The sequence below is a fragment of the Pseudonaja textilis genome, chromosome 11, assembly GCF_049901715.1.
Source record: "Pseudonaja textilis isolate UNSWEBS1 chromosome 11, rPseTex1.2, whole genome shotgun sequence".
NCBI classification, from domain to species: Eukaryota; Metazoa; Chordata; class Lepidosauria; order Squamata; family Elapidae; genus Pseudonaja; species Pseudonaja textilis.
Window position 1 is genome coordinate 12,676,539 of NC_142000.1, and position 24,530 is coordinate 12,701,068.

General features: G+C 40.9%; 1 protein-coding gene across 1 annotated transcript in view; it reads right to left on the minus strand.

Moving 5' to 3' along the window:
• CARMIL2 (capping protein regulator and myosin 1 linker 2) overlaps positions 1 to 24,530 on the minus strand; it is a 76,003-nt gene that overhangs the window by 30,017 nt on the left and 21,456 nt on the right. Inside the window, exons 12-27 of the mRNA XM_087940795.1 lie at positions 23,664 to 23,750; positions 22,979 to 23,088; positions 18,555 to 18,632; positions 18,077 to 18,153; positions 15,274 to 15,378; positions 15,052 to 15,121; positions 14,170 to 14,251; positions 12,815 to 12,911; positions 12,333 to 12,390; positions 10,520 to 10,692; positions 9,280 to 9,348; positions 6,200 to 6,293; positions 5,870 to 5,942; positions 5,096 to 5,109; positions 3,813 to 3,923; positions 3,473 to 3,496 (exon numbers count right to left, since the gene is read on the minus strand). Of these exons, the coding sequence (XP_087796921.1) occupies positions 3,473 to 3,496; positions 3,813 to 3,923; positions 5,096 to 5,109; positions 5,870 to 5,942; positions 6,200 to 6,293; positions 9,280 to 9,348; positions 10,520 to 10,692; positions 12,333 to 12,390; positions 12,815 to 12,911; positions 14,170 to 14,251; positions 15,052 to 15,121; positions 15,274 to 15,378; positions 18,077 to 18,153; positions 18,555 to 18,632; positions 22,979 to 23,088; positions 23,664 to 23,750 (1,322 nt within the window). The remainder of the gene's footprint in view (positions 1 to 3,472; positions 3,497 to 3,812; positions 3,924 to 5,095; positions 5,110 to 5,869; positions 5,943 to 6,199; positions 6,294 to 9,279; positions 9,349 to 10,519; positions 10,693 to 12,332; positions 12,391 to 12,814; positions 12,912 to 14,169; positions 14,252 to 15,051; positions 15,122 to 15,273; positions 15,379 to 18,076; positions 18,154 to 18,554; positions 18,633 to 22,978; positions 23,089 to 23,663; positions 23,751 to 24,530) is intronic.

A 24,530-nucleotide genomic window follows, 5' to 3' on the forward strand; every position in this document is an offset into this window, starting at 1 on the left:
AAATGGAGCAAAACTCACTTAACAAATGTCTCACTTAGCGACAGAAAATTTGGGCTCAATTGTGGTCATACGTCAAGGGCTACCTGTACACAAAACTTCTGTGGGGCCATTGATGTCTTTGAGGGTTGGCCAACCAACTCACCAGCCTGTCTTGAATGGTGGTTAACTCTTCCAACGTCTTCTCAGTGATAATATCGGTCATGGCCTCCGTAATTGATCGTTGGATTTTCCTATCAAGCAGAAGAAGACTTGGTGGGCCAGAAAGAATGAAATATGGAAGCTGAGTAGGCCAAGAGAGAGGATTGCTCAAGACTCCTTGAGCAAGTGCCCATATACTTGTGGGGTGGAAAGAAAAGGTAACACTCTCTTGCTCCTTCAACCCAATCACACTGGGTCACCAGGCATGCTGAAACCTGAAGAGCAAGACAGCTTACAGGCAAAGCCTGCAGTATACATATATGTAAGTACAAATGCAGCTATTTTCCCCTCTTCTGATAAGGCTTGAAGGGGGTGGATTACTTACATGACCTCGTCATACACTTCGGTCAGCAACTGGTCCAGGAAGGTTGTCTCTGATGCATTGCAGAATAATTGCTTCAAGATATCTGTTTTCTGCAAAATTTGAGGGTGCAAACTCTGCATAGCATCCAACTGGGACTGCACAACAGCCTGTAAGGAAAGCTCAGTGAGTATCGCTTCTGGGAACTGGAGTAAATTAATTCATTCTCTCCTCACTAGTAACTTCTAGTATCTTCATGGCATCTCCTGGTCATTGTTGAAAGCCAATCCTCATTAGTGATATTTTGGAGCAATGATAATTAGAAGGCAACAGAAATAGTTGTCAGTGGGGCAAGTAGCTAAGGTGATCCTGCCCTTTGTGTGTATCCTACACGTCCATGGCTAATTGACACAAGGTTAGTCACCAAGGAGATGTTTGAGCAAAGCTGCTGGAGTGACCAGAAGAGATAAAATCAGAAATGAGACCGGAAGAGAAAGAATTGGCATAGAACCAATCTTAAACTACACACAAAAAGAAGCAAATAAAGTGGTTTGCTCACCCCGCAAAGAAGGTGTCGTAGGATTCCATACTGTGCAAGGCTTATACAAAAAGAAGGAAGGTCAAAGAACATGAGGCAGACCCAGAAGAAGACAGAGAGACAACACCAAAGACCCAGCACCAACGGTTGAGGCCGTCACGAGAGCAAGAACCAGATGCCCGAAGCGATAAAAGAGAAAGCAAAGAAGTCCAGAAAAGGAAACTAAGGCAGGTGAAAGCAACATTTTATTTTTCTTTCTGCTGGTCTTCACCTACTTGGAGAAGGCAAGTGAAACCACCTTTGTGGTAAGAGGAAGGAACAGTCAAGTGACACTGGAAGCAATAAGGTCAACCTATTGGCCCTCATCGCAAGCAAAGGACAACGACGGCAGAAGGACAAGTTGGAGCTTTGGGAATATACCATCAATTTGGTAATGTTTAAGACAAACCATCCTTGTTTTCAAGACGCTTTTGTGTTTTCCATGATAGTGACAATGTGTAAAAAAGTAAGCATTCACATCTTACTTTCAGCTTCCTTGGTGCTCTCTGGACTTGGTTGTTTTCTTGCAGGCATTTCATTACCCAAAGTAGGTAACATCATCAGTGCTAGTAAGGTGTGGGGTTTGCTCCCAGTTACCTAGTTTGATAATGAAATGTGTGCAAGAAAACAACCAAGCTTAGACAGCACCAAGGACCCCGTATACAACTCTGAGCTACAAATATTCTCCTTTATCTTCAGCTTCTCATAGCCAGAGAAAGGGACATGTTTGTGAATGCTCAAAGATCTAACCAAAATAATCCTTCTTCGCCTGGAACTTTTTGAATGGGCTGAGTCAGTGGTGGGATTCAATTTTTTTTTTTACTACCGGTTCTGTGGGCGTGGCTTGGTGGGTGTGGCTTGGGAAGGATACTGTAAAATCTCCAGTCAGAGGTGGGATTTGCTGGTTCTCCGAACTACTCAGAATTTCTACTACTGGTTCTCCAGAACTGCTCAGAACCTGCTGAATACCCACCTCTGGGCTGAGTGGACATTTTTGGTATTTCCATTTCCACATAGCCAGATGGCACCAGAATGGCAAAAGCTAAGCGACATGTTCTTGGACATATTGTTCTATCATATGGAGTAGATATGTTCATTTTTAAAAAGCAATTAAAGCAAGGTTACCAGGACACTAAGTTCCAGGCCAACACCAAATGCTAGGTTTTGCAGTACAAATGTTCGATGAAGAACACAGAAAGGAAGTTGTCTTCTTCTAAATCCTAAATCCTCTCTCTATCTAATTCAATATAGGCTCTCTGAAGCTATAGCCATTTCCCAAAAGATCAAGGAGAAAAAAAAATGTTTGCAACTAGGGGTAGAATTCTACCGGTTCAGAACGGTTCGCGTGAACCGGTTGTTAAATTTGCATCTGGTTTGCAGAACCCACATTTGAACCGACAGGCTGGCTCTGCCCATCCCTGCCTTCCCCTCCCTGGAGTCTCCACACAACTCATTTTTGAATCCCACCCCTGTTTGCAACCAACAGGTCAACGCAACACCAAAGCCCACCTTTACCTGGATTTCCTTGCTGTAAGTCTGAGAAACTTCCTCAATTAGTTTTTCCAGTTTGTGCTGAAGTTTGCAGTTCTGGTAGGAAGGCCTTCCTCCTGCCTCGTACAAAATGGGCAAAATCTGTTGGAAAAGAAATCGGTATAGTTTTCACAAGTAGCCACGCATGGTCTTTGTGATCAACCCTGGAAGGAGGGGAACTTCATCAACATCTGAAGAAGGACAGAAAGGTTGAGGAACTTTCAACTCTCCAGATCAGATCAACAACTCCTACCACTGCCAGCAGGCTGATGGACAGGAATTCTAGGAGTTGTTGCTCATCAATGAATTTAGAGGAACATATTTATTGGACCAAATGTTCTTGTTACTTTTTTAAAAAACCCACTGGAATTAAACAAACAGGCAGCACAGAAAGCAAACATTTTAAGGCTGGAACATCTATCAAGGAAAGTTATTCATGATATCAGAACATTCCAGCATAACCTTAATTCTTCTGCTGCACATTGTCATCCATCAGTGGGATGGAAAAGTGAGGTTTGGCGCGTTATGACAATTATTGCACAAATGATATGAATTACATAATTGACATGTCATTTATATGAAAATGTCATGTCATGAGCAGCATCCTTATGGTTATAGTTACAGGGGCACCTGGCATGACCTCTACAATGAAACTGAGAATAGGTTCACCCAAAACTCTACACGTGGTTCCTCTTCATCACTGTTGCCTGAGTGCAATTGTTTGGACGCTCCACATCAAGTACACCACTAGTCCTGACCTACAAGCCACAATGGCTGGATTCACATAACCAACTAATTCTGACATTAACTCTGAAAACGATTGTTATTTAGTGCAATGGTGAAATCAGGTTGGACAATGAAACTACCTGATAATCAGAGGAACAACTTGCCTCCAGATATTATGAATGCTCCAACAGTGGAAGGTTTTAAGAAGAGATTGGACAACCATTTGTCTGAAGTGGTGTAGGGTTTTCTGCCTAGGCAAGGGGGTTGGACTAGAAGACCTCCAAGGTCCCTTCCTATTCTATTGTATTCTATTCTATTCTATTCTATTCTATTCTATTCTATTCTATTCTACCCTACCCTACCTTACCCTACCCTACCCTACCCTACTCTACTCTCCTATCCAAATCAAGAGAAGCCATCAAAAGGAAAAGTAACAAACACAACGAAGAAGAAAAAACCCACATCCATGAAGTGGGTTGCATCCTTGATGGCTTCCTCAGCCCAAAGCAGATCAGCCTTAACTTCCAAATCCTGAACACAGCTCAGCAGCCCAATGTACCTCTGCACAGTCTGGCAAGCATGTTTCACTGCCTAACAGTGAAAGCAAGATCATTAGATCTTCCAAGACAATGTTGCAAGAATAGGTCTGAGCTAGAAAGGGAAAGGGAAACTGAAAGATGTCTGATCCCTGAAAAACATTTTTTAAAATACTTCACCTGGAGTGCTTTTGTTGGAATAGGGCTAGTAGACTTCTTCTGGAGTAGCATAGACATACACAGGATATGTTTCTAGTGCAAATCTATATGATTTGTACCTTTATTCCTTTGCCCATAAATTCAATTGTCCACATAACATTCAAGTTCATCGTTCAAGACACTGATGATGTTACCTAGTTTGGTAAAGAAATGTCTGCAAGAAAACCACCAAACTCAGAGAGCACCAAGGACTCCACACAGTTCAACAGGGAGCCATAAATATTCTCTTCTGTCAGGGCATTGTAGCCTCTTGTAGACTGGTTCCCCCAGGTGTACTGGATTTCAACTTCCAGAACTCCTAACCAAAGGCTGCTCTGGGTAGGCATTCTACATTGGGGGAAAAGTTGCTTAATAGTCTTTAAAAATGAAAAGAGGAAATACTTGGATGATCGCAGGACCTGTAGCCTTATAGAACTTCTAGGAGTTCTTAGTCAATGTGAGAGAAGCTGAATTGTCTAGCCTTCTATAGATCTGATTTAAAGAGAAAATGGATGGAAAAAGGGAATTTGCTTTAATGTGGTTTTCAAATTTTCCATCACCTTCAGTACCTTTACACTTTCAATTTCACACGCTAGTCAGAATTCAGGAATTCTGCCACTGTATACTGTAAACTGGGTATATCCATTGGGTTCAATTCCTAGTGATACAGGAACGACTGTTGATTGATTTGGTGGCCATAGGCCAGCCAGGGTCAGCATTAGAATCTGGTATTTTGAGGGCAGATTCACACCCCAATGAAAGATGGATTATTTCCCGTCGTGAATAATGCTATATGGGAAAGACATTTCCCAAGAGGCATTGTCACATTTCCGATTCCAGAACAGTCTAGCATTTGGTGAAATATAAATAGCACCTTCCTCCTTGTTGCAGATTATAACATTTCATTTGTACCAGCATCCCAGTTTGAATTGGAGGTCTGCCACCGTGGAGGCTTGCAAACTGAGAATAAGAGGACATATTTCATTGAGGAGACTGCCCTCAAACATGGACTCAGAAATGTTCTTGAACCTTGGGGTTCCCATCTGCTCTGGATCATAAAAATAACTTCACGGTGTTGTTCTAAGTCCTGTAAGATAACAACTGTGAAGCACTTCAACACATTGACTTGTTCTATGATTTTGTTCTTATTACTGGCAGTTTTCATGGACCTCTTGGGAACAGCTCATAGTCTTTAGATCAGCCTTCTCCAAGCAACATCTTGTAGGTGTGCTGAATTTCACCTCAATTCAGAAGGGACCTTGGAGGTCTTCTAGTCCAGCCCCCTGCTCAAACAGGAGACCCTATACCATTTCAGACAAGTAGCTGTTCAGTCTCTTCTTCAAAACCTCCAGTGATGAAGCACCCACAGGCAAGCTGCTCCACTGGTTAATTGATCTCACTGTGAGTTGTTTCTCCTTAACTCTAGGTTGCTTTTCTCCTTGATTAGTTTCCGTCAATTGTTTCTTGTCCTGCCCTCTGGATGCTTTGAAAAATAAGTCAACCCCCTCTTCTTTGTGTCTCAAATACTGGCATACTGCTATCGTGTCTCCCTTAGTCCTCCTTTTCTCTAGACTAACCACAGCCAAATCCTGCAGCCACTTTTCATTTGTTTTATACTGAATATAGTGCCTGTTCTTATACACATCAACGCTCAACATTCCCAGCCAACCAATGTGCAATTTGATGTATTGACCTTAAGCAACATCTTTTGCCTTTGCTAGAAGACGAAGGTGAGCTACATGCAAAGCAACAAAGGTAGGCAGGTTCCAGGTATTCCCACCTGTTCAGAAGAGTTGGCTTGACTGTCTATCTGGAGCTGGCTTGTCTCCTTAGGCAGGTTCGCTTGAATCTGATTTCTTGCAAGGTAAGACTGTATCTGTAGACACATACAAGCATTTCACGTACACAAGGAATACACATGTCCTTCCCCTTCTACCTAAACAAGCAGCTACACTTACCGAAAAATAAGTGTCATTTCCCCACCATATTGGAACACGCATGATTACATAAATCCTGTACATAAATCCTTTGGTAGAACCTCAGCATTCAAAAGAGGCTCCCAAGCTGAACAAAGTTGCTTTGTGGGTTAAATTATTACCCATTCTTCTTTCAACGTCCCTTCCTCCTTCATACCTGGTGCACAATTTCCTCCATTTTCTCTGGATGACTCCGGTAAGCCACAGCAATGTCGTTCATGGGCAAAGGCATTTTCGTGAGGATGAAATTCCTGGGGGACAGACACTATATTCATTAGATGACCCAAATTACAATGACCTCTTCAGGACATTGTCCAGGGCAGTGGTGTGCTTGGCCCCATCACTGGGGTGCACAGAAGGGGCAAAGCATTTGACATATTGATGTTTATAAGTCTACAGATATTGAGATGTCTGCTTAAATACATTGGCTTTGATTCAAGTTTCTGAATTGTATACTTCAACGTTTTAGTTCATTCTAGCCAACTTGCACACCCAGATGGAAAAGAAAGGTGGACTTATGGCCACAACTGAGGCCACGATTTCTGCTGCTAAGTGAGACATTTATTAAGTGAGCTTTGCCCCATTTTGTGACCTTTCTTGCCCTGGCTGTTAAGTGAAGCACTGTAGTTGTTAAGTTACAAACACGATTGTTAAAATGAAACTGACTTTCCCGTTGACTTTGCTTGTCAGGCGGTCGCAAAAGGGGATCGCATGACCCAGGGACAATGAAACCATCATAAATATGAATCAGTTGCCAAGGCTCTGAATTTTGATCAGGTGACCATGAGAATGCCACAACAGTTGTAAGCATAAAAAATGATCGTTACTTTGTTCAGTGCTGTTGTAATTTCATACAGTCACTAAGTGAAATGTTTTAAGTCGAGGACTACCTGTATAAATCCATTCATCCATCTATCCATCTATCCATCCATCCATCCAACCATCCAACCATCCATCCAACCATCAATCTATCCATCCATCCATCTATCCATCCATCCATCTATCCATTCATCTATCCATCTATCCATCTATCCATCCATCCATCCATCCATCCATCCATCCATCCATCCATCCATCCATACATACATACATACATACATACATACATCTATCCATTCATCTATCCATTCAATAGGTAAATCTATTTTTTGGCTATTTATGGAATGTACAGAAAGAAAGGGCTACATATGAAACATCTTCGGTGTTTCAATGCTAGTTAATTCAGGATTGTTTTCTAGTTCCAACTGCTGAAAGATGTCTTAAGGCAGAAAATATGAAAGTCACCGCTTACCTGGGGGAGTTGGCTAATGTTAATTCAGCAAAACTAACAGAGTCTTATGATACCTCAAAGACTAACATGCTTAATGTAGCATGAGCTTTCTAGCGTACAGATTTCCTTAGCAGGAACATGAAGTAGTTGCTCAACAAATCAAACCCAGGTGTGCTTCATTATGGTGCATTTAAAGTCACAATTGGCTAGATTTGCATCAAACTACACTGGTAGTCCTCAACTTACGACAGCAATTGAGCCCAACATTGCTGCTGCTAAGTGAAACATTTGTTAAGTGAATTTTGCCCCATTTTACAACTTTTCTTCCCGCAGTTGTTAAATGAATCACAGCAGTAGTCGAGTTAGTGACACGGTTGTTAAATGAATTGGCTTCCCCCTTTGGTATTTGCTTGTAAGATGGTCGCAAAAGGCGATCATGTGACCCTGGGACATCGCAATCGTCATAAATATGAGCCAGTTGCCAAGTGTCAAAAATTTGATCACATGACCTTGGGGATGTCATAACGGTCATTAAGTGTCAAAAATAGTCATAAGTTACTTTTTTTTGTGCCATTGTAAGTTTGAGACTGACTCCGAGGGAGAGGAGGAACAGCCAACAGGGAGTGGAGATGTGGCTCCGGATGTTGTGGAGGAGGCTGGTGAAGGGCAGAGGCCGGCTGGGCAGTCAGAGGAGCACCCAGGCTCATCCCTTCTCCATCCTAGAGCATGCAGGGAGGAGAGGATAAGGGTGAGACATGAATGGCATGGTCTACGGGGGAGGAAAGGGCCTTGATCCCCTTCATGGGCTGCAGCTGTGGGAACTGGTTAAAAGGACAGACATGCGTATGGGCCAGTGCTGGAAACAAAGCTTGGAAATATCTCTAGTTTGTCGTTCCTCTCTGAGTTTGGCGTCCTTCCCAGTGTGTGTTCCAATATCTGTGGACGTCTCCAAGCTCTTATCTTGCGTGGTTCCCTTAATTGCTTCAGTGTGGTTTGTGTTGTTCTTACTCTTTATAATCTATAGGCATTTTTAGTTTAAACGGCATTTCCTCCTTTCTGTAATTGTTTGTGGGGGAGGTTTTTGTCTCCAGTCAAGGATATTTGGAGCTTTGAAGCAAAGTGAAGGAATAAAAGGGGCTTTATCTGTTTTGGAGACTTTGTTTATTTTGTATGCCACCCTCGTTCATCACATGTAAGTCGAGGACTACCTGTAAACTCATAAAGCTCTAAACAGTGGTTGGGATTTGACTACTCTTGAACCAAATTATGGTGTAACTTGCTGTGTGATACCAGTTATCCTCCCTCAACATACTGCGGCTGAGTTCACACAACATTTATAAGCAGGCCAGATAGCAGATGCATTCTGTGCTTAATCTAGCACCAAGCTCCTTTAACCTTCATTGTGATTTAGCATGCTGTGTGAAAACAAGTAGGTTAGGATTTACAGGTCATCCTCGCTTAACGACTGGCTGCTTAGGCACCATTCAAAGTTACAACAGGCTGCCGAAAGGTACTTATGACCTGATTTCAAAGTTCTGAGCGCCGCACCCATCCGCGGTGGTCACTTGATTGCATTTTGGAATGAATTTATGAGTCCAAATCTTTTCTTATAACCCATAAAAATATTTAATTGTAACTTGTTTAATTGCCTTGTGTGGCCTGAAGCGATCTGATGTGTTTCAGTTTCAGGCTTTGCTTCCTGCTAAGGGATTCGCGAGCAAATTAAGCATCATCAAAACCCAAGTCTAAAAATAATTCCGATACATTAAAATTGCAGCCTGCAAAAGATGCCATTTGACCTACCCTCTCCAGTTTATGTTGACACTGTTGTTATTAGCATTATATTAACTTGTACACTTGGATGCTAGTAAGAAAAAAAGTTAGGGATAACATGAATTTGTTGTTCCTTATTTTATCTTCTTTTTTAAGCACTTGGCTACCCCTGTAAAAAAGATAAAAATACGCACCTTTCCAAAGCTGAAATCACATCAAGAAATCCATATACGGTTGTGTTGTTTCTGTCCCACATTAGAGTCCTATGAACAGATAAATGTTTAATAAAAAAAAATAGATTTGGTGTAGACATCAAGCAATTGGGTGCATCCTCTAAGTTTTCCCTCATTATAAATATCTATTGCACTTTCCCTGAAAATACTTTGCTATTTTCTTCTAGGATGTTTTTTCAACATTTTTTCAACAACCTTCCCAGGTTGTCCAGACAAGAAGCCAACCCCAAATGCAGACTAGAAGTAGGCTTTATTGAGATAGGCCACAGTAACAGAATCTTGCAAGATGGATTGTGTTTTTCTTTCTCTACCTCGCATACTCTGCATGCATACATGCATCCAGTTTTGGTCACCACATTATAAAAAAGATATTGAGACTCTTGAAAAAATACAGAAAAGCGCAACTAGGATAATGAGGGGACTGGAGGCTAAAACATATGAAGAACAGTTGCAGGAACTGGGCATGGCTAGTCTAGTGAAGAGAAAGACCAGGGGAGACAGGATAGCAGTCTTCCAATATCTGAGGGGCTGCCACAGAGAGGAGGGGGTCAAACTATTTTCCATGGCACTTGTAGGCCAGACAAGGAATAATGGATGGAAACTGAACAAGGAGAGATTCAACTTGGAAATAAGGAGAAACTTTCCGACAGTGAGAACAATCAACCAATGAAACAGCTTTTGTCTTCGGAAGTTGTGGGAGCGCCATCACTTGAGACCTTCAAGAAGAGATTGGACTGCCATTAGTCAGAAATGGTGTAGGGTCTCTCGCTTGGGCGGGGGGTTGGACTAGATGACCTACAAGGTCCCTTCCAACTCTGATTATCTGTTTATCTGTTTATCTGACTCTAAGAAGTCAAGAAGGAGCTCACTCCTCCTTACCCTTTCTCCTTTCCCAAGGCTTAAGGAATGTTTCTTGTCCTTGTTGTTTCTGAAACAGCTTCTGGGTATTTCCCTCAAGATGATCTTTGTGGCTATCTATAATAGCCTTGAGGTTTTCTACCCATGCTACTATTCAGCCTTCTGAACTCAGCCAGTTCAGTCAGACATCTTTTGGGGACATAGACTTGCCCCCCAATTCTTGTACCTTGACATGTCAGAGACAAAGCATGACTATTTCTCTGGCAAACCAAAATTCTTCTAACAAGTTCTGTCTTCCCCATCCCGCTCTTTCATCCACTGATCGAGAAGAAGTCCAACACACCTGAGAGTTTTATTCACCGACAAAGTTTTGGCCAGTATTTTGGCACCCAGGTCTCCCATGGCATTTCCGCTGATATCCAAGGCCACAAGATGGCTGCTGCTTCCTAAACCATGAAAGAGAATGCCAGTTCTCAGCTTCAGGCGCGATTCGGCCACTGATACAGATTCAATTGACTGAAATAAAATCAGGGGAAAACAAAGCAGAAAATCTTCTAAGTGCTAATGTTTATCTTGGTCATATCAGAGAGGAGAAGGAACAGGTAGCTGGTTCACACACAACATACTAAGCCTTGTCAAGGATGAACTCAAAAGCAATGATGGTGTTTTCATAACTTATTATATTTAAATAAATAAATACATATTATTCCTTTGCGTTAGGCTTGGGTCTCTTCCACTGACTCACTGGCTGACTAAATCAGGTTAAAACATAGTTCATATGAAATGCAACTGTTCATTAAATGGGACAATAAAAGTTTACCTAACATATTATCAGGCTGGCAAGATAGTCCGGAATAGCAGCACATCCAGAAGAACTAGCTCTACTTTATTTTAAGGTGAGATTAGCAGAATGGTCAAGAGTTGACCAGCTTGGTCAGCAACAATCTTGGCCTGTATGGAAATTGCTAAATAGACAGTGCGCTGGGCTAGGAAGATCGAGGGACAATCCAAAAAAACGGGGCTTCCCTTTAGAAGATACTTTGTGTGAATGTGGAGAACCATCCATATCACATATGCTACAGTGCATAGAATATCCTTCATCGTATTCAGAGGAAGACTCATGCTGGCAAGAGAAAATGCTGTTGACATGGTCCAATACTGGGTGAATGTCATTTAATTTTAATCTTATTTATTCTACATAGTTTTACACATGCAACATTTCTATGACCTATTTCATACCTGTTTTATTCACTCAGTATTGATTGCTATGTGTCTATCCTATCATGTGTAGGTAACTTCTGACATGAATAGACAAAAGAAGTAACAAAATCTTGCAAGTCTGAAAACACATTTCTCCCCCATCATCTTTGCAGCCCAAGTATCTAGGGAGGGTCCCTTCTGAGATGTTTGCCACATTTGACTTCCTGCTGTGGGCTACGTTGCCTCTTATCCACCTGTGGCTCTTCCGCCAGTCTCCCAAGGTCCTTCCCACACGCCATTACACTAGAGACAATGGCTTTTCCAGAAGAAGATGAAGTACATTACCAACCTCATTTGAGCTTACTCTAGCACGTTGTACAAAATTTATCTGTGTGTCAGCCTCCAAATTAAACTCCCCATTTCATTCAGCACTCAGAATCAAAGTTCATCCAAGTAAGAATTTATTAAAGAAGTCATGTTGTCACATCTGGAAAATCCCGAATCAGGCAGTTTCTGGGTTTTCTCTTCCTAATTGAAAATCAAAAGCCCCATCCCCCGCACCCAGCAGTCCATCACATGGCCCAATCAACCATCGTACCAACTGGAGACATCCCTCCTGTCACTCCTCTCCTGGTGCGGGGTAACTTGTCCTTGACTTTATGAGAAGAATGTTGTTGAGTCTAATCTTCCAGCTCTCTATGAAATCACCCTCCCAAATTCCCAGGCACTAAAATGTGGCAGCTTTGAAGCTTCCAAATAAAACATGGCTCCCAAGGCCGACACTGTGATTCAAACTTTGAAAGCAGGTTATATTTTAATGATCAGCCTGGTATCAAATAGACACGGACTTTGGTAAGACTTCACATTTATAAAAATAGGGGTGCTGATAGCTTTGCCCCAGAGATGATGAGATACTATGCACAATGAAGCTTTCTCTTTTTTTAAGTTTCACTTACACAATCTTCATCCTGAGTGAGTTGAACAATCCGGTGCAAGGTGTCAACTAGGGTCTCTCTAGGGGAATGAAACAAAAAGAATTTGACAACTCTTGAGTTTTAATTCATATAATTCAATCTCCTGTAAGAGGTGTCCAATTGCCTCAGTAGATTGATCTGACGGAGAAGCTTCAAGTGATATTAAAACACCTTCTGCCTGGACTTGGGGAACCCAAGTTGTTGTAATCTTGCAAGAGCTGTAACCTTTCTGCCTTTAAGATTTACACTTTAAGAACCCTGAGTGCAATAGACATGACCTCTTTACTATGTGACTGGATGTTCAATTGAGCATCAGATCTTTGTTTCAAATTCTCATTAGCAGCAGACCATTTTAAATTATGATGCCTCTCCTGTGGATGGATCTACTCTTATCAAAAGCATAGCAATGCTATCTTATTTTGGGCTTGCTTTGTTTTAATGCCACGAGAGTGCTGTATGCTTACCTAGATTGGATGTTAAAGTTCTTCCCTAACGCGACATGTTTAATGGATTTGCTTCGGTTGAGGCTCAAAACCAGAGTCACCATGTCAGAATCAAAGCCTGCAGAAAAGAGGCGATCAAACAAGAACCACAGGTGTTTTCATTCAGGAGGAGGTAAATGTTTTGAGCCATTGGACACCCTGGAAATGCTGAGGGCATGCAATGGACTTGTTCTCACCAATGGCTTTTATGGGAGAAGGACTATACCGCAAATTGCAAGGCCATTCTTGGTATTTTACGGTGGGTTTTTAAAAATGAGATTTTACTATTAGGTTTTTATTGAATTTTGGGAAGCCAGCCAGAGACATTAAAGGAACAAAGAACATAGTCATTTAAAAATAAATAGATTCCCATTTCCAGAAAGCAGGCAGATGAGATTAAAGCGTACAAAGAATGGTTGCAGGAATTGAGTGTGCCTTGTTTAATGAAAAGAAGGACTAGGGGTGACATGATAACAGTGTTCCAATATTTAAGGGTTGCCATAAAAAAGGAGACAAGCTATTCTCCAAAACAGCTGAAGGGCAGGACAAGAAAGCAATGGGTGGAAACTAATCAAGGAGAGAAGCAACTTAGAACTAAGGAGAAATTTCCTCACAGTGAGAATAATAAACCAGTGGAACAGCTTGCCACAAGAAGTTGTGGGTGCTCCAACACTGGAAATTTTGAAGAAGAGATTGGACAACCACCTGTCTGAAATGGTATAGGGTTTCCTTCTTTAGTCGCGGGTCGGACTAGAAGACCTGCTTACTGTCACTGTTATTTTGTTATTCTGGTCTAATTCTCTCTCAATCATCTCAGAGATTGGTCCACAGTCACCCAGTTGGATCCCTGCCTAAGAGAAGAATAGATCACACAGTCTCCTGGCTTCTAATCCAGCACCTTAACCACTATACTGAAACTGGATTTCCCGATTGTACTTCTGCAGAATCTCTCTTGAGGGGGAAGATAAGGCAGAGCATCCATTGATAAAGACCCTAACCCTAACCTTAACCCAGGCTGGACAAAAATGGGGAGGGGGATTTAATGCAAGCAAACCAGTACTTAGGTGCTATAAACCTAGCAAGATTCCCAACTGCTTCTCTTTGGGAAGTCTGTGCCTGCAAACTTGGTCAGGAACCAAATGAGCACTCTGGATATTCCCACAAAGATTTTTTTTTTAAAACATCTACATATCCTAGTTGAAAGCCAGAGAGATTATTGTACTGACTGCTATCCAGATACAGTGACAACTGCTTGGGTTAATGTCAGGTTGAAAAATGTAGGAAACATTACCTTCCCCTTATTCTCAACAGGATGGCAGAGAACAAATAGACCCTACCGTTGTCTGACAAATTCAAGTCACGGATTGAACTGGCATCTGATATCAGATCCTGGATCACTTGGGCTCCTGCTGATCTCAGCTATGGAATAAGGATCATAAGTATTGAGGGTCAGATAGTTTTGTTGTAGTAACATTGAAATACTCAGAAAACTATGATCCATTTAATCTTCAGAAGCTTCTACAATCAATATATCTTCACTGTAGCTACTGAAAGCAGCTTATATCTATTGACAGATATCTCCCAGCATGGAGGGTGCACTGAATTATTATGACTAGGAACAAATAGGAGAGCAGACCTTCCAAATTCACCTAGTCTCCTTTTCTCATGGCAGATGTAAGGCCCCCCAATTGATTCAAAAGAAGTGTTGTAGATCTTGCATAAACACAGCTTTTTAAATTTTTAAAGCAGGCACATCTTTTTCCAGACCAACCTGAAAAAGGATGCTGTTGCTTTAATGAGTAAAATTGATTAAAATGCAATCTTTCTAATCAAGCCTATTCTGTTTGGCTTGATTTAAATGCAAAAAGGCTACCCAAGAGTACACAATTTTTGCAAAAAAATAAATAAATTATATCCTCTTGTAACCCCACTCTTCTCAGTGACAGGAAATACATTTAGACTGAAATGTCTTCAAAGAAAAACAAAGAAAGGCCAGTTGTCTCCTAAAAAAGCACTTTGGGATAACCATGACCTGGATGACTAAGAATCTCTGTAAACTTTTAGAACGATTTCCCCTTATTCTCCTTGATGAATCTCAAGGGGACAGGAGGAACTGTAATATTGTGTTTCCTGTGTATTTCCAGCTTCTTCACTTCAAATTTCTGGAACTGGCTCTTGTACCATCAATCAGACGTGCTTCCTAGGAAATCGCTGTTTACCTCACAGCTACTGAGGTCCAGGTGCAGGTTCTCCAGTTGGGTGTTGTTGGCTAAAGCCTGAAGCAAAGCTCTGAGGAAAACCAAACAGGAAGCAAGCGATGAATTAGTCAACTCTCTTGTTGACACATCCCTTAATGCATTTTGTCCCATGTTGTGGCCATATTTCATCTTTCTCTCTCTCCCCTCAGGGGACTCAGCTCAAAGTTTTCACCACTCCTTTACCTTAAAGCCTCTGGAGGAAGCTTGGTTCCAGACATGGAAACCTCTTGTAGGGCAGAGGCCTGGCTGAAGAACTGGCCGATTGCAAAAGGATCACCTCTGGATTTTCTGAGGAGAAAAAAAAAAGTTGGCACCTACATTTTATGCGAGGACTCTTCAAAAGCAGTCACCTCTCTTTCGGGAAATGGTGGTAATGGAGTACCACAAACCCAGCATGAATTCGGATAGAATAGCATCTCTAAAGGAATCCTTTCCTGTTTCTACACTCCACAAGCTTTATCCAATCAATAACAGTATTTGGGGAAGCCACAAGATCCAGCCAGTCATAGGTGGCTTTGGTTGATCACAGAAAACCTAGCAAGATCAGATTTGATTAGTAATTCAGTGGGAATGTTGGAAAAGAAGAAGAAAGTAATGGCAAATAAGAGAACAATGTAGATCAGTGTTCCTCAAACTCAGTAAATATAAAATGTGTGGACTTCAACTCCCAGAATTCCCCAGATGACATGGTTGGCTGGGGAATTCTGGGAATTTTAGGAAGTCTGGGAATTGAAGTCCACATATCTTAATGTTTTTGAAGATGAGAAACACTGACATAGATGAATCCAAATTCAACATAAAGGAAATGCAATTTTTGATATTCTAAAAAGAAGGGTGCAGCAGTTCTGAATAGGTGGAGATTGAATAATTCTCCAGCAAAAGGCATTTTGCATTTTTGAACCAGGATGTCAGAATCACTATTTATTTAGCTTTTTTTTTTTTTTTTTGCAAATACTGTATATTTTCAAACAGAAATTAACTTTTGCAGGGATGCTTGTTTTAAAATAGATGTGAAAATAGATTAAGGCTTTTTTTTTTAAAAAAAGAAAAACCTTCCTTGTATTTATTAGAAAAAGCAGGCTATGAAATGCTCTCTATTGCTTGCAGACGTAAGTGCATTTAGCTTTAAAAACACACAACAAATTCTCCAAAGGATGCTTTAACCGGATCAACCAAAGAACGGAAAAAAAAAGGATAGAAATAAAAATGAATAGATTCATCCATCACTTTTTAGCATTTTGCAGCCTGATGGCTGTTGTATCTTGCACAGAGTTACTGGAGAGAGAACAGCCCTTTTTCTTGTCTCAGTAATAAGGCAGTTTGTCAACTGTTGCTGGACAGCTCCCTGCGAAGCATGAAAAGCTAGTAAAGACCAAATAGATGTTGGTTGCATGAGGCTGTGTAGAAGAAATATTGCTACTGAAGACTATGTCTTCAGGACACAAATGATTCTGGACCTCCCGAGATTTAATGTGCAAATGCAAATTCTGGCAGAGATTATCCTCAAGATCTAAATTACAAACACGTACGATGATTACATCCTCAAGATCAGGGCTTCAGCTTGCATCAGGAACAAGGCAAATCTTTTATGCAGCAGAGAGCCAGTTTGATTACATTTCGGAAATAATTTTTGGCTCCCTCTCCAGTTTAACCCTTTAGAGCTCTCGGAAGCCAAAAGTAATGTTAAAGTGGAAAGCGCCTCCATCCTGCTTCAAAATGATGGACCATACGTGATCTAGTCTCCCACCCACTCTAAAGAATTGGCCGACTTGGAATCTTATAAGCCTCACCTTGCAAAACGTCTCCCTTTGTTCTCTGTACACTTGTGCCCAATGTTGCAACTAGAACCATGGTGGTGTTTGTGCATCTGGCTGTGTTTGCCTGGGAAGACAATCACTGTCTTTCATTTGCAATTAAGGTTCCAATATTTTGTCTCTGAAGATGTGGCTTCAGAGTTATGCCAAATGGCAATAGGTAAGGGAGCACAGAAAGGCCAGCTTGTTTAAGAAAAGGCAAGCAAGTCTTTGCTCCTCTCTATAGTTCTGTTCCTTACCATCATTGTTCTTGTGTCATATGCTGCTCTTATCTTTTTTTTCCTCTTTGTTCTTTGTTTTTGAATGGTTTAATGGTTATAAATTGCTCAAAGCTGCTGGGATATGCATTTAATACATCATCATCATCATCATTATTATTATTAGGCTGGTGATGAAGACTGGATTTGGCATTTTTATCCACCTATCGAGTCCTTACCAAGGACCTGGGAATAGGCAGATATTCCTGTTTCATAGTATTAAAAAGTATTTTTGCAGGATGTAAGTAAGCTGTTACAAGTCAAGCTGCCTTTTGTAATCGACTCTTGGGGATTTTGTCAATGCTGATGGTATTTAAGTGGTGGCTACAGATGTTCTGGGTTTGCATGAGGTGCCTATTGCTATATATTATTCATGCATTATTCATTATCATGGTTCTTTGTACAGTTAGCCAGATGTTTAGAGTGAATTTGGCATTTTTATCCACCAGCGGAGTCCTTCCCAAGGACTTGCAATATGCAGATGTGGTTTGATTCCAGGTCCTTAGGAAGATTTACTGTGGTTCATCAGTCAGCCAGGTGTTCAGACTGGATTTGGCATGTTTATCCACCTGTTGCATCCTTCCCAAAGGACCTGGGATAGGAAAACGTTGTCGTTCAACGGTATTAAAAGTATCGTTGCAGGATGTAAGCTGTTCCAAACAGAGCTGCTTTTTGCAATTGTCAGAAGGTGGATTTTGTCAATGCCGATGACAAAATGACAATCGTCTAGCAAATTCCAAAGCAGGTGTGTATGTGTGTGTGTGTGCTACTGCAGGCATGAACCCAGCCTTCCCACCCCCTTCACCAACCTGTCTCCCACAGCCGGAGAAGTTGAGCAAAACATTTCAGGCTCTTACTTGTGAGAGTAAACGTTCTTGCAGACATTCAGATGAGCAAAACATTTCAGGCTCTTACTTGTGAGAGTAAACGTTCTTGCAGACATTCAGATGAGTCAGGTTTACACAACATCCACCAGCCAAGGCACCAAAGAGCTGGCAGGAGGAACAAAAAATAGACAGCAACATGGTCAACTCATGGTCAACTCAAACAAGTCAACTCATGGAGCAGGTGTCTGGCTTAGCATACGAGGGGTCCTTGTCCTTTTATTCCAGGTGCTCATGACAGTCTTTGCAGTCATGTTGGATTTCACCAAAATGATGCAAAAAAAAAAAAAAAAGAGAGGACAGGATGTCACACATTGTAAGGGGCGTGCATAAGCGTACAATCGTGCCTACCGTCCCTGTCCTATTGTCCCCAGTTATTAGTTCCTATTTCTTGTATTTAAACTTATGTTTATTCTTGTTTCTGTTATATTGTAAGCTTTTGACAAATAAATGAATAAATAAACATTCCAGGTGGATCGGAAACAATGGTTGCTATGGTAGTTGCTCACCATATCCAGGGCACAGTCTGACCCAGAGAGATCAAGATGACCCAGAGCATTTGGCTGACTCAGGAAGGAAAACAAACCCTGGGGGGAAAAAGAGACAGAGGAGAGCAGTTCAAAGAAAAATTGCGACTGTGCTCTTGTCAAGAAGGGCATGACATTAACTTACAACCACAATTCGGGGCTAGAATTTTTCCATGCTTAAGCAAGGCAATTCTTAAGTGAGTGGTGCCCTGATTTTACATCCGTTTTTGCCATCGTTGTTAAACAAATCACTGCAGTTGTTAAGTGAATTCTATGGTCGTTAAGCAAATCTGGCTCTCTCCATTGATTATGCTTGACAGAAGCCAGCTGAGAAGGTCACAAATGTTGATCACATGATCCAGGGATGCTACTTACCAGTTGCCAAGCATCTACTCCCCGCTAGAGCAAGGAGGCAGGGAATATTCTGGGTCCCGTACCCTGAGGAGATACACCTGGTGGGACCCAGAAGAAGGGCCTTCTTCGTGGTGGCTCCCTCGTTCAGGAGCATCATTCCCCCAGAGATTAGACATTCTAATACTGTTTCGGAAGGCCTTGGAAACATGGTTTTTGCCAGTGGGCCTGAGGAACCCAGAGTGAGATGGAGCTCATTAAATGGTTGGATTAATTGTGTGTTGTCGCCAAGGGGTGGATGGGGGGTGAATTATTATTTTATTATTTTTTCCTTTTATTATTTTTATTTCCTTTATATGGTGTTTTTATATCCTTGTATGCTGCTTTGAGTCGCCGTGGGCGTGTAGGTGGCAATATAAATTTTCTAAATACATAAAATAAATAATAAATCCAAATTTTGGTTACGTGGTCATAACCACGTAAGGACTGATTGCAAGTCACTTTTTTCATTGCTGTTGTAAGTTTCAAACAGTCACTAAACAAATGTCAGTGTGATGACCCAGAGTGTAACAAATACGTAACAAAATCCAAGACATAAATAAATGTACTTTAATGCCTCTAACTTGGCCCCATTGTTCAATAATAGTTGGAGATAAAACGTACTCAAAAATAGTCTTCAAAAGAAAGCAAAACAGTCCGAACTTAATGAGCAAATAGAGATGAAATAAAAACCCAAACAAACTACAATGAAGGAAATTCCACAACGGACCAGGAGAAGTATTTACCAAATTCAAGGAGATAACAAGGCACAATCTATTGGAAGGACGCCAACCAAGATAACTTCAGGCCAAAATAAAACACGCTTAGTTTTCAGCGTTTGCTAGTCTGCAGGTCCAAACTCTTATCACACCTGCATCCTATGAAGAGGATCAAGGCCCTCTCCTCCCAAGGAGACCATGTCTCTCCCTTATCCTCTCCTCCTAGGTTGGATAAGGAATGGGCCTGGGTCCTCCTCTGACTGCCCAGCCGGCCTCTGACAGTTCTGTGGGTGTAGCTTGGTGGGTGTGGCAGGAGAAGGATACTGTAAAATCTCCAGTCAGAGGTGGGATTTGCCAGTTCTCCGAACTACTCAAAATTTCTGCTACCGGTTCTCCAGAACTGGTCAGAACCTGCTGAATACCACCTCTGCACCCCACTAACCTGCTTTCCAGCTCCGTTCTCCTGTGCAGGGCAACCAAAGAAGACCCAGCCAATCAGCTGGGACTCAATGGGAGGCGGAGAATAGATGGGGGCGGGACCAGTCAGAGGTGGGATTTGCTGGTTCTCCGAACGACTCAAAATTTCTGCTACCGGTTCTCCAGAACAGGCCAGAACCTGCTGAATATCTCCTCTGGCTCTGCCCCCTGCCCCCGCCATTACGTCTCCTATATTTCCTTGTTGTTTTAGCTCAGCTGATTTGCGGCAGACCGGATTGCCCTGCCTCATCTGAGGTAAAAAAAAACAGTTCAGGCAGCTCACCAGCATTGGCAGAGGTCGGTATTGGAGCCTTGCAAGCACGTGCACATAGAACCAGTAGGAAAAAAAATTGGAAACCCACCACTGGCTGTTCGTCAAGGACCAGCTATACATAATATTACCTACCCCTGAAGTGTTCAGAAATGGAGCAGACTTGAAGTTCTGCTGCAAAATTATTTTATGAGATTATAATTCTGCTTGAGCTACATTAGTGATGATGTTTCCAGCCTCCAGGGAACTATCTTTACAGACCCAAAAGATTTTAAGGTTGGGATAGATTAAGAAAGGGGGCAATGTTACATATTTGTCAGTAATTTTTGGGAATGACTTTTAAAGAACCTTTCTGCTGAATTTTGGCCATTGTTTAAAATCAGTGGTGCTTGATTTAGCCAATAGCACAATTTTTTAAAAATAGAAGTATTATTCTTATTTTTTAAAAGCAACTCTTTTTTCTCCCCCAAGTTTTTTATTTTTTACAAGCATATCAATGCGTGAACAGTGTGGCACCTGTGTCATACATTTTGATACAAATAAAACAGTATTAATCATATTTGTTCCATTTAACAAGCTTATATAATTCTAATAATAATGCACACATTTTGATTAAATTATAATCTTTCATTATTTAGTTATTCAATATTTCAATGTGTTATTATTATGCCAGTCACCCTATTTTAAATGCCATACCTTTTAATACAGATAGAATATTATTAATTATATTTATTATATTTAGCAAGCTTATATAATTCTAATAATAATATTTTTTAAAATTATTATTTTAAAAAGAGTAACTCTTCATTGGCCTCACTAAAAGCGGTGATCTGGTTATTATCTCACTTCTTGATTCTTTAGCCATTAAATAGGATCTTAGTTCACTAAAATATTCTCCTTTACTTGCAAGGAGTGAATAAACATGGACTTGATTGTGTCATGCAACAATATTATGGGACAATATTATGGAATATTATAGTATTGATCAACAGACTCATGATCCAAATTCAGATTAAAAGATAACATTTAAAAATCCACACCAATTATATCTCCCACCACAATTCTATTTAATTAGTAGGGAAATTTATTTTATTTTATTTATTTCTAGTATCTTTATTTTATTTATTTGTTTTATTTATTTTGATTTATCAATCGCTTCAAAGATAAAAGGTATAAGTATATGCATAGTTATGGATACATGAAATGGATACATATAAGAAAAATAAAAAGAAACAATAGGACAGGGACGGTAGGCACGTTGGTGCACTTATGCACGCCCCTTACAGACCTCTTAGGAAAGGGGTGAGGTCAATAGTGGATAGTCTGAGGCTAAAGGAGTGGGGGTTAGAGGATGTAACAACAGAGTCAGGTAGAGTATTCCAGACATTGACCACTCTGTTGCTGAAGTCATATTTACTGCAATTAAATTTGGTGCAGTTAACTTTGAGTTTGTATCTATTGTGTGCTCTTGTGTTGTTATGGTTGAAGCTGAAGTATTCATTGACAGGTAGGACATTGCAATGTATGATTCTATATACTATACTTAGATCAGACCGAAGACGGCGTAATTCATGGTTTTCTAGGTCTGGAATTTCAAGTCTGTTGTTTCAGGAATACAAGCAAAATCAGTGAACCATGAATGTTATCTCCTTCATTGGGGGAAACTGCAAATATTTTGCCTTATTTACTCTTTTACCAATTATGTATCAATTCTAGAAGGAACATTTTGTCAACAATTAGAATGGCTCCTCAGATACTGATAGTCATAAAATCTCTGATGGGTGAAAGCTATGTAAACCACTGAGCTGGTTGCAAAGTTTGCTGAAATAGCCAAAAAATTGAGAGCAATTTTTCTCTTGTGGGATACAGTTGACTGCAAAGGATATGAGTATGTGAAATGTTTTTATGTTTTGAAATCTACTTTTATTGGTTTCAGAGCAATTAAACTGAAATGCTTCTGCATTTTAACACTCCTTTTGCATGCTTGAATTGCAGAGCCTTTGGCTATAACCAGACAAAAGTGTATCAGTTATTTAACTGCCACCAATAAAGCAAATCACCACGTAATATAGACTTAATTTATCTTTTCATCACACCAATTTCATTTCCCATCTAATCCTTACTACAAGTAGTCCTTGACTGACAACAGTTTGCTTACTTACAACGGCACTGAAAAAGGTGACTTATGACCATTTTTCACAGTTATGACCATTGTAGCATCCCCATGGTCATGTGATTTACATTCTGATGTCTGACAACGGATTCACATTTATGATGGTTGCAGTGTCCTGGAGTCACACGATCCCCTTTTGTGACCTTCTGACAAGTAAAGTCAATGAGGAAACCAGATTCACTTAACAACGATGCTACTAGTTTAACAATCACAGTGGGTTCACTTAACAAAAGTGGCCAGAAAAGTCGTAAAATGAGGCAAAACTCATTTGACAAAACTCACCTGAGAACTACGATTATCTGTTTCTCCCTGTTCTTAAGGGGTGAAGAAGGCAGAGATATTTGTTAAACTGCTCCCATAACTCATTCACACTTACATTTCCACCTTCAGCCAACAAACTTCCTGGATTTCCAGAGAGGTCCAGATGGGATAGGCTGGTTCTGAATTGTCCATTGTTGACGAAGGATTGACATAAGGCCATCATTCCTAGCAAGACATGGTCAAAAATATGTTAAGAATATACCTGGGCAGAAAAATTATCCAGGGATCATTCAGTACACTACCAGAGATTAGCTAGTCACTTATCTGATATACTATTGGTTTAATGTGATAGTTGGTGCATTCAGTCTTTGTCTGGTGGCATAAGTTTTTGTATCAGCTTTTGAAGTTGTCAACGTGACCAGATTTGTTTTTCCGCCAAAGTGATCTCTTTTTGGATTCTCCTGCTTGAGCAGGGGGCTGGACTGGAAGACCTCTTAAGGCCCCTTCCAGCTCTATTCTATTTGAATTCTAATTACAACATGAAACAGAATTTCCTTCAGAACTTCCTCTCAAAGAAATAATTTTGGAGAAAATCTTGGGGAAGGAAATGTGCACAGTGTCAGATTTAGACATAAACTGAACAAGCTAGAATTTATGCAAGTAAAAGTCCCCCAGTCACAGTGATAGATCTCACAGCAGGACAGCAATAGTGATCCAATGAAAGAAGAGAGTTTGTGGATTTCAGAAAGATGGAATTCATCATTAGAAGCTTTGGAGAGAAGAACAAGGATGGCATGTACCTTTCTGAGTGACAGAAGTCCTTGCGATGTTCAGGGACCGGAAACCCTTGTTCCCTTGATCGAAGATCTGACTTAGAGCAATTATACCTGTGGGCAGAGTAAGTCAACCAGAGACAAGTCATAGAGGTGGTGCAATCCACCACTGATATTGGTAGTTGTCCGCTTATACTGTATCACAGGTTTCTATTGTGAAGGATACATGAGCAAGTTCATACAGATGCATATACCCATCTGAGATTCTACTATGATTGGCCTGGATTCTACTATGATCTCCCTAGTTCTGATCCACATGTTAACCATAGTACCAACTCTACAACAGGCTCCTCCCGGGTAGGCACCCTCCAATGTGTGGAGAAAGATAGCACCATGGCCCTGGCTATATAATTCCACCAGCAAGTTCAGATCATACTATTCTAATCATATGACAGAATAAAATAGAATAGAATAACAGAGTCGGAAGGGACCTTGGAGGTCTTCTAGTCCAACCTCCTGCTTAGGCAGGAAACCCTACACCACTTCAGACAAATGGCTGTCCAATCTCTTCTTGCAAACTTCCAGTGTTGGAGCATTTACAACTTCTGGTGGCAAGTTGTTCCACTGGTTAATTGTTCTAACTGTCAGGAAATTTTTCCTTGGTTCTAAGTTGCTTCGCTCTTTGATGAGTTTCCACCCATTGCTTCTTGTCCTTCCCTCAGGTGCTTTGGAGAATAGCTTGACTCCCTCTTCTTTGGGGCAGCCCCTGAAATACTGGAACACTGCTATCATGTCACAGTTGAAAAGCTGAACAGTAGTGATGAATCCAATCCATTTTTATGGCCAGATCATGGGAAATCCTACTTCAAAATATCTGCTGAGACATTGGGAATA